The sequence below is a fragment of the Peromyscus leucopus genome, chromosome 1 (assembly GCF_004664715.2).
Source record: "Peromyscus leucopus breed LL Stock chromosome 1, UCI_PerLeu_2.1, whole genome shotgun sequence".
Lineage (NCBI taxonomy): Eukaryota > Metazoa > Chordata > Mammalia > Rodentia > Cricetidae > Peromyscus > Peromyscus leucopus.
Window position 1 is genome coordinate 193,075,989 of NC_051063.1, and position 13,988 is coordinate 193,089,976.

The following is a 13,988-nucleotide window of genomic DNA, read 5'->3' on the forward strand; positions in this document are numbered from 1 at the left end:
AAATTGAAAGACCCCGAAGCAACCTACGTCAGGGGCTTTTGTCGTGTCTTTGATTCTCCTCATTCTACTAGATTCAAGTTTGGCGAACTTCTGCTTCTGTATGAATGGGTCCCTGTTACTAAAGTGCCCTGAATCCAGATGAGATAAAGAAAAAAGGACTCGAGTTTAACTTATCTTTCTCTTAAAAACACTTATACATAGCTATTCTACTCATGGTCATGTATCCAAAGGTCTCCATAGCCTAGTATAGATAGATACTTACTCATCCATGCTTATTTCTGCTGTATTCAAAATAGCAAATAAAAGAATAGAGCCTATATGTATGTAACAACAAATAATGGGGAAATAAATTAGAGGCCACAAATTTGAAAAAGTGCAAGAAGTGTGTGGGAGAGTTTGGAAAAAGGAAACGGAAGGGGAAATGATATAATAGTATTATAATATCAGGAAGAAAAGAAAATGTGGAGAAGGGACATATGAGATTGTCCAATGAATTTAATCAGTAAATAAATAAATAAATAAATAAATAAATAAATAAATAATATAAAAAGTATAGGCAATGATTATAGTAAAAATTCAAAAATTCTTTAATTTTCTTTCTCATTGACCCTTCTTCATTACCAAGAGAACAATTTAAACTCCTTTATTTTTTTGAAATTTTTGAGTTCTTTATTATAGCATTCCCACTACCCTGACACACAGTACTTTTTATGAGTTAAGGAATAGTGGAGAGTCCCACCTCTCAGCCTTTGTTGCTAAAACTCCTTCCCTGGGGAAACATAAGCAATTTCTGCCTCTTCTCTTAAAGTCTCAAACTCTCTTCAGGTCTACCCTTCTCAAAAGGTCGTGAGTCAGCCAAAGATAACATTAGAGAAACAATGCGTGTATTGAACTTCCTCACAGATCATAGCTGATGGGTTTCTTGCAGGAACTCTTTGCTCAGCCAACCTCACCTAAAAAGCCTTACCCAGCAGAGCCGAGGGTTTCCCACCACAAAATATACAGAGACCATATTCAAGTCTTCTCCAGCCTCTGCATATTCTAGCACCTTCTCTAGGCCACATGAAGAGTTGCCAGGTGTTTAGGGATAGCTGGATACTCAGATGAAAATTATATCTCCTACTCTGCCCCTCTAAGCAGGATGTAAACTTGCTGACAAACCTAACTGTGATTATCTTATGTGAGGGGGAGTGGCTAAACTCTCCAAGATGGCAGTTGCTTGCCCAAGACGACCATGGCAATCTTCTAAGTGATGTGCACTGTATCTAGATAAACCAAAGACTTGGAGACATGTTTGAATATTTTTCCACCTCTTCTTTCTTTGTTCCTTTATCTTGTCTATGTTATTGTTTCATTTGTTTTGGATTTCAAGCTTTTGTACATGTGTACATTGTTTGTTTCCTATATTCCCCTGCTTTTCTCACTTATCCTCACTCCTGTTACTCTCCTTTGTCTCCCTAGACAGGCTTACTCAAACACACACACACACACACACACACACACACACACACACACACATACACACACATACACACATACACATACACACACACACACACACACACCACAAGTATAATTTTTATGTTTCTGTATAAAATCTAAGAACCACAAGTGAGAGATGACATATAATACCTGTCTTTCTGTGCCTGATTTAATGCATTTAATGTGCCTTTCTCCAGGTGCATCTGTTTTCCTGAAAACCACATAATTTTGTTTTGGGGACAGGTCTTGAAATTTTCTCTCCTGCCTCTGCCTCCCAAATGAATTTATATTATAAAATGATACTATATTATAAAATATTATTATAGGCATGCACCACAAAGCCCAGTAAAATTTTACCTGTTAATGATAAAAAAAAAATTTGAAGGATTTATTTTATTTTTAATTTTTGTGTGTGTGTGTGTGTGTGTGTGTGTGTGTGTGTGTGTGTGTGTGTAAGGGTATGTACATATGAGTATAAGTGCTTACAGAAGCCAGTGCTGTTGAAGTCCCTAGAGATGTCTTTACTAGCAGCTGTAAGTAGAGTGATGTGAATGCTTGGAACTAAACCCAGGTCCTCAGCTAGAGCAGAAATTTCTCTTAACCCCTGAAATAGTATAATTTTGACTTCAATATCTACTATCTTATCTAATCCTTGCAAGTATGCATTATTATTTTTTGCTCTTGTAATTGATAAGTTTTAGGCCTCCTGAAGGCCTCTCCGCCATCATCGCAACAAACCGAATCAGACCAAATCAGGAAAAGCTCAGGTTTAATGAGTAAAGTGCTCCCGGAGATTCCCTGGCCCCACAAGAGGAGATGGGGATGTGAGACCAGAAGAATCACGAGTATGTTTTCTGAGATGCTGCTTATATATCCCCTGTGGGAGTTGTCCTGAACCTCTCTGGGGAGGAGCTGTGTTTGGCGGGCTCTGAAAGGGTGGGTCCAGGGAATGAGATGGGGAGGGAAGCCAAGTGGATCTTCCACCCGACTCCTTCCAAACATTCCAGACTCTTTGCGTATAGGGATGCCAGGGTGCCACGGGTTGAGGTGGAGTTCCTACCCAAACAGTAATGTTTGGCCATCTTAGTCTTACTCCAGGCTATAAGCTTTGTTGAAAAAGCCCCAAAAGGACAGCAATGTTAGCTTTGGTTTTTATTTCTTTTCCCCAATTCAGGGGACAGAGAAGTATTTTTCCAGATTAATAATGCTCTATATGACAATTTAAGGTAAGATAAAAGTGAAATGGGACTAGCATGAGACAAAAAGCATCCTCCAGCCTTCTCCTCATATTGCTTTTATTTCAATGTCTGCAGGAAGTGAATTGGTGCCTGTACCACTGATCTGGGCAGGTTCTTCACTCAGGGCTCTCTCCAGACTGGAAGGCAGGGAATGAATCAGTCGTTTTCTAAAGTCCTGGCCCATGAAAACATAGACCATCGGGTTGAGGCAGCTATTGAAGAAGGCCAATGAGCTTGTTGGGTGAACCAACATGTCAAGAATTTTATAACCACCACCTAAAATCATCTCTTTGAGCCAGACTGTGCCTAAAAGGGCCACCAGTTGAAAGGGAAACCAACAGATAAAGAAGGAAGCCACAACTGCAGTAAGGACACGTAAGGGACGGTTGGAATTAACAAGGTCTCTTCTGCGGATCTTGGCAGCGATGAGTCCGTAGCAGATGGCAACGATGGACATGGGCATGCTGAAGCCAATAACGAACCTGATGATCCCTCTAGCTGTTAGCATAGTGATAGCTGTGTTCAATCGGTCCACATCAGTGTCACCCCAGGACTTAAAGCTGAATGTACAGTACACATTCCCTCTTGGATCTCTAACTGTAGTCAAGAAGAGGAAAATAGGCATTGTGAGGATGAGAGCAAGAATCCAGGGTCCAACGATAACCTTCCTAGCCAGGCTCACAGTGCGGTGGTTCTGAGCCCAGACTGGATGCAAGACACAAATACAGCGGTCCAAAGCAATGAGAGCAATCAAGAAGACACTTCCAAATAGGTTTATGTCCACCACAATATGAATTAATTTACACAAGAACCAGCCAAACGGCCATTTTTCTTTCATGGCCATTGAGGTGATGAGGAATGGTAGAGTAGCCGTGAAAGAGAAGTCAGCCAAAGCCAGGTTCAGATAACAGATAGTTGTGACAGTGTGTGCCATCCGGAATCCAGCTACCCAGATCACAAGCCCATTGCCCAGCACCCCTAGGAAAAAAGTGATGGAGAGGACCACCATTGAGAGGATCCAGAGAACTCTGGAGGTGATAGAATCATAGACCACCACTTCTGATGCATTCAGAGGGATGGAGTAGTTGGCTTCCATTTTGTCTGCACCTGAAAAATTTCAAAAACAGTCATTTTTCAGATGTGGCTCCATCTTACACCACCTCTATTCAGAATTCACACCACCTGCCACCATAGGAGATCCATTCTACCAGTAATATTATGAAACTGGCACACTAATGGATGCCTTTCTGAGGGAGCATAGTTCTCCATATTTTTCACATTCCTAAAACTATTTTTTGCTTTTCAGACTGATTACAAAAACAATAATAAGCCCCCATGTTCCAGCAGCGACACTGAACTGAGAGTGAACAAACAGCAGAACATGGGTGATAGGAGTTATCACTCTCATCAAAGCAATGGACTCAGTAGACAACTCCTTGGTGAAGGCTTTCCCTTAGTTCTTGTGTTCACAAAAGAAATAATTCACCTGAGAGATGCCAAAATTTTAATTAAAAAAAGTTTGTTTAACAAAGCAAATACCTGAACACTCCAGAGAGAGAGAAAAAGACACAAACAGAAAGACAGACAGACACACACAAAGAGAGACAGAGACAGAGATTGAGAGAGGCAGAAAAAGGCAGACAGATAGACAGAAGAGAGATATTAGAGTGAGCTAAATGAAAGAATGAGTATCAGCCCATTGGACTCTACATTGTGGATATCAAAGAGATTTTTTTCAAAGATTTATGAGATGGGCAGTATATATACAGAAATAGGATGACCAGTTATTGTTCAAACTTGTGGTAGACCAGATGCCATTTTTGAGTACTGATTATTATGATACTCTTAAAATTTTACAAAGATGGAAGGTAAAAACACAGTCCAGAGGATATCATAACAAAGCTGAAGTCACATTCCTACCCATTGCTAATGTGTAAGTTTAGTAACTGGTGATGCTTCTTGGTGTCTTGGTTTCTTATATAGTAGAAATACCTTAACTGCAGGATAAAGAATGTTTAAACACAAAGGGGCATTTTGGAAACAGCTTCCATGACAGCACAGTTTTCTTAACATCTAGCTTCTTACATGGTTTCAAGTTCAAATATGATTCTAACCAGGACTTGGCAAATGGTGCCAAGATCTCCACTTTCTAAGCTCACTACCTCCTTCCAACCCCAGATTTATACAGTTTTCAAGTTTCTGTTTCTCTTCACTGTGAGGATCCTCATCCTAGTGTTTGCCTATTAATTCTGTTCACCTAAGGCATCGGCTTTAGCCCACAGTTTAAGAGGAGGTTGAATGGGTGCTACTGCTGTGTGGTAATGTATTCTTCCTTGTCATTCTGCAAAGGAAGGAAGTTAGTGAGGGGTGGGTAGCATCTCTACCTTCAGACCAGTGCCTTCCATTGTTCTTTCTTGTCATGAAGTTCCTCACTCCTTTGTATACAAAGAATGTGCATGACTGCATAGTTTAGTATTATGTGGGATATAGGGTAAGACCTAATGAATTTGGATGGAGTTTGTGGACTTCTCCTTAAAGACTATACCTTGTGTAATTACAACAGAATTTAGATTTATTTATAAAAGAATTATTGAAGATTCATTATTTCTAGTTTTTGTAATACTAGAATGATGTTAAGAGAAAATGTAAAACCTGACATCTACACAAATAGTACAGGACATATTTTAGTCTAGCTGGGTCTGACCTCTGAGTCCTTCCTCTGCTGTACCAAATGTGACAGATATTGCTAAGTGCTCCCTCCCCAGCATCTGATCACTTGCTTCTCTCTGCTAAGCAAGTCATGTTTTGATCATGGAGGTTGTCCCTCCATCTACACTTGACCAATCCTGATTGGTCTAGAGAGTACTTTGAATCTTCACTGCTTCATAAGGAATTGCTGGAAACATGCACATAGGACACAATTCTGGATGATAATACAGTGGGAGTAAGTCCTTGGGAGCCTCTGGGATTGCTTTTCTAGCTTCTTAAGAACAAGACTTTCTTTTTCTGTATTGCCTGACCTTATGGTCAGATAATGTCTGTAGCCAATTCAACCAAGAAGTCTCTGTGTCCACCCCCACCCAGGTTCAGGAAACTTGGAATATTTTCTTATTCTATAATGTGTGGGCTACAAAATATGTATACATGTTATCTGTTGAAATTTATTTATAGGCCTGAGGATGTTGTATCAGTAATAGAGTGCTTGTCTAGAATCTCCTATGAGGGGATGGGAGCATGGCTCAATGGTAGAGTATCTACCTGCTTAGAATGCTCCAGGGAGGAGCTCAGGCTGCAGCTCAATGGCAGAGCACTTTTCTAGTGTGCAAGAAACCTTAGGTTCAATCCCCAGCAGCACCATAAAATAAAAATGCAGAAAGAATCATCTCTATTATTTATGAATCCTGCCTTTAAATGTATTTGCATAAAATCTAGGGTAATTTTGCACAATCATATGGTTTTTGACTTATCAATTCATCTTTGAAAAGGAACAGTAATACTGAGGTCTTCTTTGGTTGATTGGTTGTTTACTTAGATACATGGTTCGTTGAGATAGGGTCTGGCTATGTAGCCAAGCTAACCTCATACTCCTAACCCTTCTGCTTCAACTTCCAGAATGCTAAAATTTCAGATTTCTGTGAAGAAATTTCCTTGAAACTCAAGCATTCCCTTCAGAAGGCAGAAGGGAACTTCCTACGTTCCAGAAAGTAAACAAACTTCACATGTCTTGGAGAGTTGAAACTTAGAAAATTCAGAATTGCTTCTCTCCAAGGTTATGGAACAGTAAAACTCAGCTGAGCTAGGAGACTCTGACCAGCATTGCTACCTAGAAGAGACTCCATGACCTGTCAAGTGGTCTCTAAGTCATGTAGGATGTTGCAGGGATACAGTTTCCACAAGTCTCCACCCTTATTAGGGTGGGCTTTTTGGTGATACAACTGCATCTGAGTCATCTCTGCTCCTGTAACTCCTTACCCATACTCCTCTTGGTAAACCCAATAAAAATTGTAGATCCACCATGTTGGACTTTGATGTAATCATTACTTTGGTCTGTCATGGGTTCTCTGGGGTGAGGAGACATGTGTGTCTTGTTTCCTCAGGAAAACTTACACAACACACACCCAGAAGTTTCTCACCTTTAATTCTCATGATAATATTGAGAGAAAGCAACATCCCTCTTTTATCAAGCCAAAGCCACACTCTAAGGATTTTGGTAGGGTTTTTGGTTTTGTCTCTGTTTTCATTAACAGCAACAAGCATTGGAACCCTAGTTAAATTAATCCCAGAGCTCCCAAATTTGCCTCACTAGTGTGCTTAATTTGACAGGGCCTGCCAGAATAGCTGACTATCCTCCCATATGATATGAGTGATTTCCCTCCTCAGTTTCCCTTACACTTCGTTATTTTCTTTTCCTCACCTGTCACTTTTACCAAGATCCTGTGCAGGACATTGTGTAATAGAATTCAGGATTTCTCAACCCTGGCACTGTTGACATCTACCACTACTTAATTGTGGTTGGGTGTGGTGAAGTTCTGTACATCACAGGATGTGTAGCAGCTCTTTGACCTCATCTACTAGATTCCAGGAGCAACCCTTGTCCAGCTATAATAACGAAAAAGTGTCTAAAGATGCACAAACATCTGAGAGACAAAAACTACCTGAAGTGGAAAACCATTGCTGTAGTATAAAGTTTCCTGGGCTCTACAATCAGATAAATATATTTTCTTTCTTTTTTTATTTTGTGTGTGTGATCCACATGGGTGAATCTGTGTACATCCATGTGCCTGTTCTTGTACTTGTGAGTACCACAGGCCAATGTTTGTTATCTCCATCAACTAATTCTCCACCTTATTTTCTGAGATATGGTCTCTCACTGAGCCCGAGACTTACTGACTCAGTGGCTTGCTGTCTAGTGAACTCCAGATCTTCCCCTGTCTCTGTCTCCCTAGACCTGGGGTTACAGATGGGTGTTGTTGTGCCTGGTTTTTGTTTGTTTGGTATTGTTGTTGTATTCTTTTTTAATGTGGGTACTTGGGATCCAAGCTCAGATCCTCATGTTGTGAGCCATTTACCCACTAAGCCTTCTCCTCAGTGCTGATGAATCTGTTTTCTAATCATATCCCTAATACTGTCGATGCCATTTCTTAATCTGCTGATCAGGAATGGCTTTATGGTGGAGAATGAATTTTTAAGTAAGGATAGAATGGAATAAACACAGAAACTTTCCAGGTTGGACCAAGTGAGTCTTTAATAAATGTCATCCCTGTCTTCACCATGCTCTGTACTGTGGTTTAGGGCTCATTTGTGGGCTATGCATTGTAGAAGTTCACATTCAGAGAAGAACATGTTTCTGTGGCTGAGGATGTGCCTCAGCTGGGAGAGTACTTGACTAGCAAGTACTTGTCTCTGGGATTGATCTCCAGCACTGCCCAAAACGGAGTATGATAGTATGTATTTTTAAGTAACCTAAATGTGTAGGCATGAGGATCAGAAGTTCGAGGTCATCCTTGACTATATATTGGATTCTAGAGCTACACAGAGAAAAGCTACATAGAGAAGAGCATAGTTCTGACAATAGTAACTAGTTCTTGGACATTGTCCACACTTAAACAAGTTCATTAAGATTTTACAACTCATCCTAGCTCTTGCAGATTACAGAAATTAATGTAAAGCACTGTGTGTATTCTGAGATGTTGTGAGTATTAAATAATATGCTTTATAATGAGAATAACTGTTGAACAATTAAATGAGTTAAGATTTAGACCAGTAGCATTCATTATCTAAGCTCCTAGTTAGAGAGTTAGGGCCATCATTTGAGCCCAGCCCTGCTCTTAAACCTGTCCCACCCAAAGTTCCTCACTGTATTCAGGTTTCCCCCCTTTCCAAGTATCCTACAAGTCACTTACAGTATATGATGCACTCCGTAATCTTTAAATCATTACTATAAAAATGTTAACAGAACAAGAAGGGACCAATGGAAAGACAGGGGTGCTAAATGGTGAGCCCATCACCCTCTTATTGCAAAGTGGAGGACCTGTGAGACAGAAGAAATATGTGCTGGTTAGGATGGTCCTTGTGTGGTGAAACACTAACCTATGCCAATCATCTTGCTGTAACATCCTTATCTTGGGACACACATCACCACTCTGTATGAAATGACGAAACCATGGCTCTGAACCAGAAGTGACTTTGTGGAAACAGCACTTTTTTTCTAATTATCTCTACTATTTATTATGCTCATTTCCTGTATACAAAGTGAGTACTCAGGGCTGGGGAGATGATTCATTATAAAGCATTTGCCATGCAATGAGGATCAGTGTTCAAATCTCCAGCATCCACATAAAAACCAGGTATGGTAGCATACATCTGTGACTCCAGCTGTGAGAAAGAGCACAGAGAGGAAGATCTGTGGAGCTTCCTGGACAGACTATCTAGCCCATTAGTAAGTTACAGCCTCAAGGAGAGACTGCCTCAAAAAAATAAAAATAAAAAAGACAGAGAGTAACTGAGTTAGATGCCTAGTGTTGACCACTGGCCTCCATTGTGTACACTCACACACATACATGAACACATACACACACAAACACACATACATCCTAACTGATTATTCTGTCCCTTTGATTTCTCCTGAAGCTATATCATTTCCTCTGCCATTCCCAGGCTCTGCTCTTTAAAAAAAAAAAAAAATGGAGCCGGGCGATGGTGGCGCACGCCTTTAATCCCAGCACTCGGGAGGCAGAGGCAGGCGGATCTCTGTGAGTTTGAGGCCAGCCTGGCTACCAAGTGAGCTCCAGGAAAGGCGCAAAGCTACGCAGAGAAACCCTGTCTCAACAAAAAAAAAAAAAAAATGGTACCAATTAACTGGGGAATTTTTACTGTACCATCAGCCAATTCTCCAAGCTACTATGTGTGTGAGTTCCTGAGGAGAAAGAGCTGTCATTCATTTCAAATGGCCTCTCCACACACACTGTCTCTGGATCCATCTCTCACTTTCTCAGAAATTAGAATCCTGAGTTTTTCCTTCTCTTTTCTTCCAAACCAAGAAAAAGGACCAGGATATAGTTTCCAGTAGACGATTCTCATTAGCATATGAATATGTTGATGTCACTTCCCTTCAAAAATAAATCATTCCCAGCCAACCCTTGTCTTTCACACCAGTAATCCCAACTATTTTTGAAGGCTGAAATAAGAATTGCCTATTCAAGGCCTGGCTCAGCTACAAGACAAGTTCTAGTTCAGCAATTTACAAGGATCGTGGATTTTTACAATAAAAAGTAGAAGGAAGGGGACTGGAAAGACTACTCAGACGTTAAGAGAATTGCCTGCTCTTCCAGTGGATCTGAGTTCAGTTCCCAACACTGTCATATAGGCTTATAGCCATCTGTAACTTCAATTCCAGGGGACCCAATGGTCTCTTCTGGCCTTCTCATGCACCAAGGAAGCACATGACATACAGACACACATTCATGAAAAATATCCATCACATTTAAAAAAAAAAAAAACACTTTGAAAAGGGAAATACAATGGGATGTAGCTCAGTGGTAGAGCACCTGCCTAGAACCCCTCAGTAATGAGGGGCCTGGCAGAGTCACTCAGTTGTGGAGCACCTGCATAGGATCCCAGTGAGGTGCAAGGGTCAGCAAGACAGCAGCTGGCTAGCATATGAGGGACACTGCATTTAGTTGAGAATGGAGGAGAGAAGGAGAAAGAGATAAGTTCTTTTTCACAGAAGAGACTTCTTCCTGTGAAAAGATTTTATAGCTCAACCTTAGAACTATAAATATTCTTTGTACATTCTTATCTTACCGCTTCTCATTAACCCACTGCATATTGACTTGGGTCCTTGGCACTGCACAAAATTGCCCCCATCAAGGATGTGGATCCCAGGTAGCCAAACCCAATGAGCCATTCTAGCTCTTATTCTGATACCTCCCATGGCACAGTACCAATTAGACCCCCTTCCCTTCCTGAGTAACATTTTTCTTGTGCTTTAACATGACAAAAGATGTGCATATAACACATTCTTGGTTGCCTTTATAGCTCAATGGCTGCTTGTAATAATAGCCCAAGGATCAGTTTGCCTCCACTTAACTCTTTAAAAGTGGGTGCCACTCAGGCCTACATGCTTGCAAGGCACACACTTACTGACAGAGTCATCTCCCCATACCTCCACCTGTATTCTAGTCTCAGCATATCCTAAATCAAGAACTGAGGAGTCATCTGTTGAAAGTAAATGTGATACTGCACATCTCTGCACAGAATTTTAGAAAGTGTCTATCCATATAACAGGCATTCAAAAAGGAAGTTTTCAGTTGGTGGAGTACAACTTACCATTAGCTGAGGTCTCCTTCTTATAGCTGACTCCTGTGCTCGTGTGGTGTAAGTGATACACTTGGCTCTCATCAGAGACTTAAGAAAACACAGAGAGGAACAAGAAAGCCGGAACCAATCTGATGGCAGAAATCTAGGGTTTCTTAAGATTTCCAGAAGATATGCAAATGTGACGCATTGGAGTCATTTTGTTTTACTCTATTTTATGTGTGTGGAGGTTTTGCCTGTATGTGTGTTAATGCATCCACCACACACAGGCCTGATGTCCTCAGAGGCCAGAGAGAGCACTGGATCCCTTGGAACTGGAATTAGAGGCAGTTTTGAGCCATCATGTGGGTTCTGGGAACTGAACCTGGGTCTTCTAGAAGAACAGCCAGTACTCTAACTGCTATGTCATCTCTCTAGTCAAAGTGGAGTTCTTAGAAACATAGAAGCGTAAATGTTCTCCACCATTGATCTGTGAAACACATGAGGTCAGTGCTGTCAATCTCAGGTTTCAGGCATCTGTGAACATTCAGAGTTCTAGTTCTTTGGATCCCCTGATCTGAAGTTACAGACAGTTGTGAACAGCCTGACATGAGCTTTGGTAACCAAAGTCCGTTCCTCTACAGGAGCTGTACTTGTTCTTAACCATTGAAACATCCCTCCAGGCCCTCTTTTTTTTTTTTTTTTAAAGAAAAAGGGGGGGGGATTTGATTGATGGCTCTGAAATTCAGAGGACTGAATGCTCTTAAAAAGGATGCAAGTTGGATTTCTATCATCTACATGGTGACTCACACCATCTGTCACTCCAAGTCTATGGGATACAATGTCCTCTTCTGGCCTCTGCAGGTACCAGACACAAACACTATGTGAAGTTATACATTTGTGCAAAACACTCATGCATTTAAAAATAAGTAAATAAATCTGCTTTTAAAACACAAAGATGAGTAGCTGAATAAATGCCTCAGTGGCTAAGAGCATTTGTTGCTCTTCCAGAGTACCCAACTTCATTTCTCAGTGCCCAAATTAAACAGCTCACAACTGCATACAACTCCAGATCCAGGGAGATTAGACATCTTCTCTTGCCTCTGTGGGTGCAGGCACATACACACATGAAGTCTGAGATGATAACCAAACAGAATCTTGCCTCTCTGTTTATTACCAGAGTTCTAACAGCACATGTATGGGGTTCTTTCTGAAGAAATTCTCTAGTTTTCTGTGGACACTAACGGGATGGCCTAACAATTCAGTTCTTTCATACACTGTGGGAACTGAGCAGATTTGAGGTCATCACAGAGACAGGAATCCCTGAACTAAAGCAGAATGGGTTAGTTTTTTTCTAAGGCTGGCAATACAAAGCACCACTCGCTGGGTATCTTAAAGCATAGCAACTGATTTTGTCACAGTTATGGATGCTGGTGGTCCAGATTATGATGACGGTCCCAGGGCTTCTCTTTGGCTGGCAGATGGCCATCTTCTCCACTCTGTGTCCTTTCATATAAATCTCTGTAAACTTACCCAGCCCTGGTGTTTCTCTCCTCTCAAAAGGTCACCATTTATATTGGATTAGGGCCCCACCCTTATGATCTCATTTAGTTTTAATTAGTCCTTTAAATGCCCGAACTCCGAACAGCCACATTCTGAATGGAATGGGGATTCGGAATTTAACTTGAGATTGAAGAAGACCCCAGTTTATGACAGGATTAAGTGAAAAGCTGATGAGAGAAAATTCTAGAGGTGGGCCTGAAGGGACAAGTAATCCTAAAATGTGTGTGCAGTTCAAAAGCAAGGTCTGAGCTGCAGACAGTGAGTGGAGGGAGGTGTGATGCAAACATCCACACAGACTGTCAGGAGACAAGAATGTTTTCCAACTAAGATGTAGATAATATTTATTACACTGGAATCTGTGGTACGTGCTCTGCATCAGTTATCTTGTCTATTCTACTCAAATAAAAATTATTTTTGTAACTATTATGATGCTCAATTCACAGGTAAAGTAACTGAGCCTCCTAAATCATGGTCACATCCAGCCACCACCTGTTTGGTTGTTGTGGTGGTCTGTCAGAGCATCAAGTGCTCTTAACCATTTAGCCCTCTTCTCCAGTCCAACCAACAATAGGTTTAGTACAGCCTGCAAGCCAGGAATAGTTTTCTTATTAGTTATTTGTGGGTTTTTTCTGTCTGAAGAACAACAAAAGGAGAAGAAAATATGGTCTGTGAAGTGATGTGAAAACTATTTGTTGTGTTCTTAAATGATGTACTGTTGGCAATTATCTGTGTACTCATGTAGAAAGCAGAACAGGGACCCTGAAGACTACCAGGTATTAAATATTACCTTTTTCACCGTTGATAAAAAAAAAATGCTCAGCACTGGTTAAGTGGCTTGTCTGGTCCCCCAAGTAGTGACTAAGCCAGCCCAGGTTCTAACTGAGAATCTTCACAATTCCCAAAGGGAGTTGCCTGCACTCTATTTTCTGACAGAATAATTTGGCATCTCAAGCAGGAATTCCTCCACCCCAGCACAGCCCAGTGCCATTTCCTTTGGATTTGCCTAGATTGTGCAAATGAGGCCCATACAAAGCAGAAGTTCACCCTGGGACTTTCCTGCTTTACTTCCCTCTCTAAACTCTACCCTACACACGCATGCCTCTGCATTTCCACAGGTGCTGTGTGGTAATCATAGGCCTTTAGACAGCAAAGAAAAAGCCATCCTGTGCTTAAGGAAGAGGTGTGGTGAGCTGTGGAGGAGTCGGTCGGGGATTCCCATCAAACCATCTTTGAGCAGGGCAATCAGACTTCAAATGACCTCACATTCTGTTCAGCAGTTACTCTCTACCTATCCCTTTCTTGTTTTCTCTTGGGATCTGGGACCTTCACTATGTAAAATAATGTTCTTTACCACTCAGTTCCTTGTGAGTTTGTATAACTTCACTTGTATGCTCCATCATATTGTGGAGC

The 13,988-nt window shown here is 41.0% G+C and overlaps 1 protein-coding gene across 1 annotated transcript; it reads right to left on the reverse strand.

Annotated features, from left to right (window-relative positions):
• Positions 1 to 2,234: 2,234 nt before the first annotated feature.
• On the reverse strand, positions 2,235 to 11,220 carry Fpr2 (formyl peptide receptor 2). Its single transcript, XM_028859812.2, has 2 exons — positions 11,049 to 11,220; positions 2,235 to 3,827 (listed from the first exon to the last, which is right to left on the reverse strand). The coding sequence occupies exon 2, from the start codon at positions 3,814 to 3,816 to the stop codon at positions 2,767 to 2,769; it is 1,050 nt and encodes a 349-aa protein (XP_028715645.1). The 5' UTR covers positions 3,817 to 3,827; positions 11,049 to 11,220; the 3' UTR covers positions 2,235 to 2,766.
• Positions 11,221 to 13,988: the final 2,768 nt, after the last annotated feature.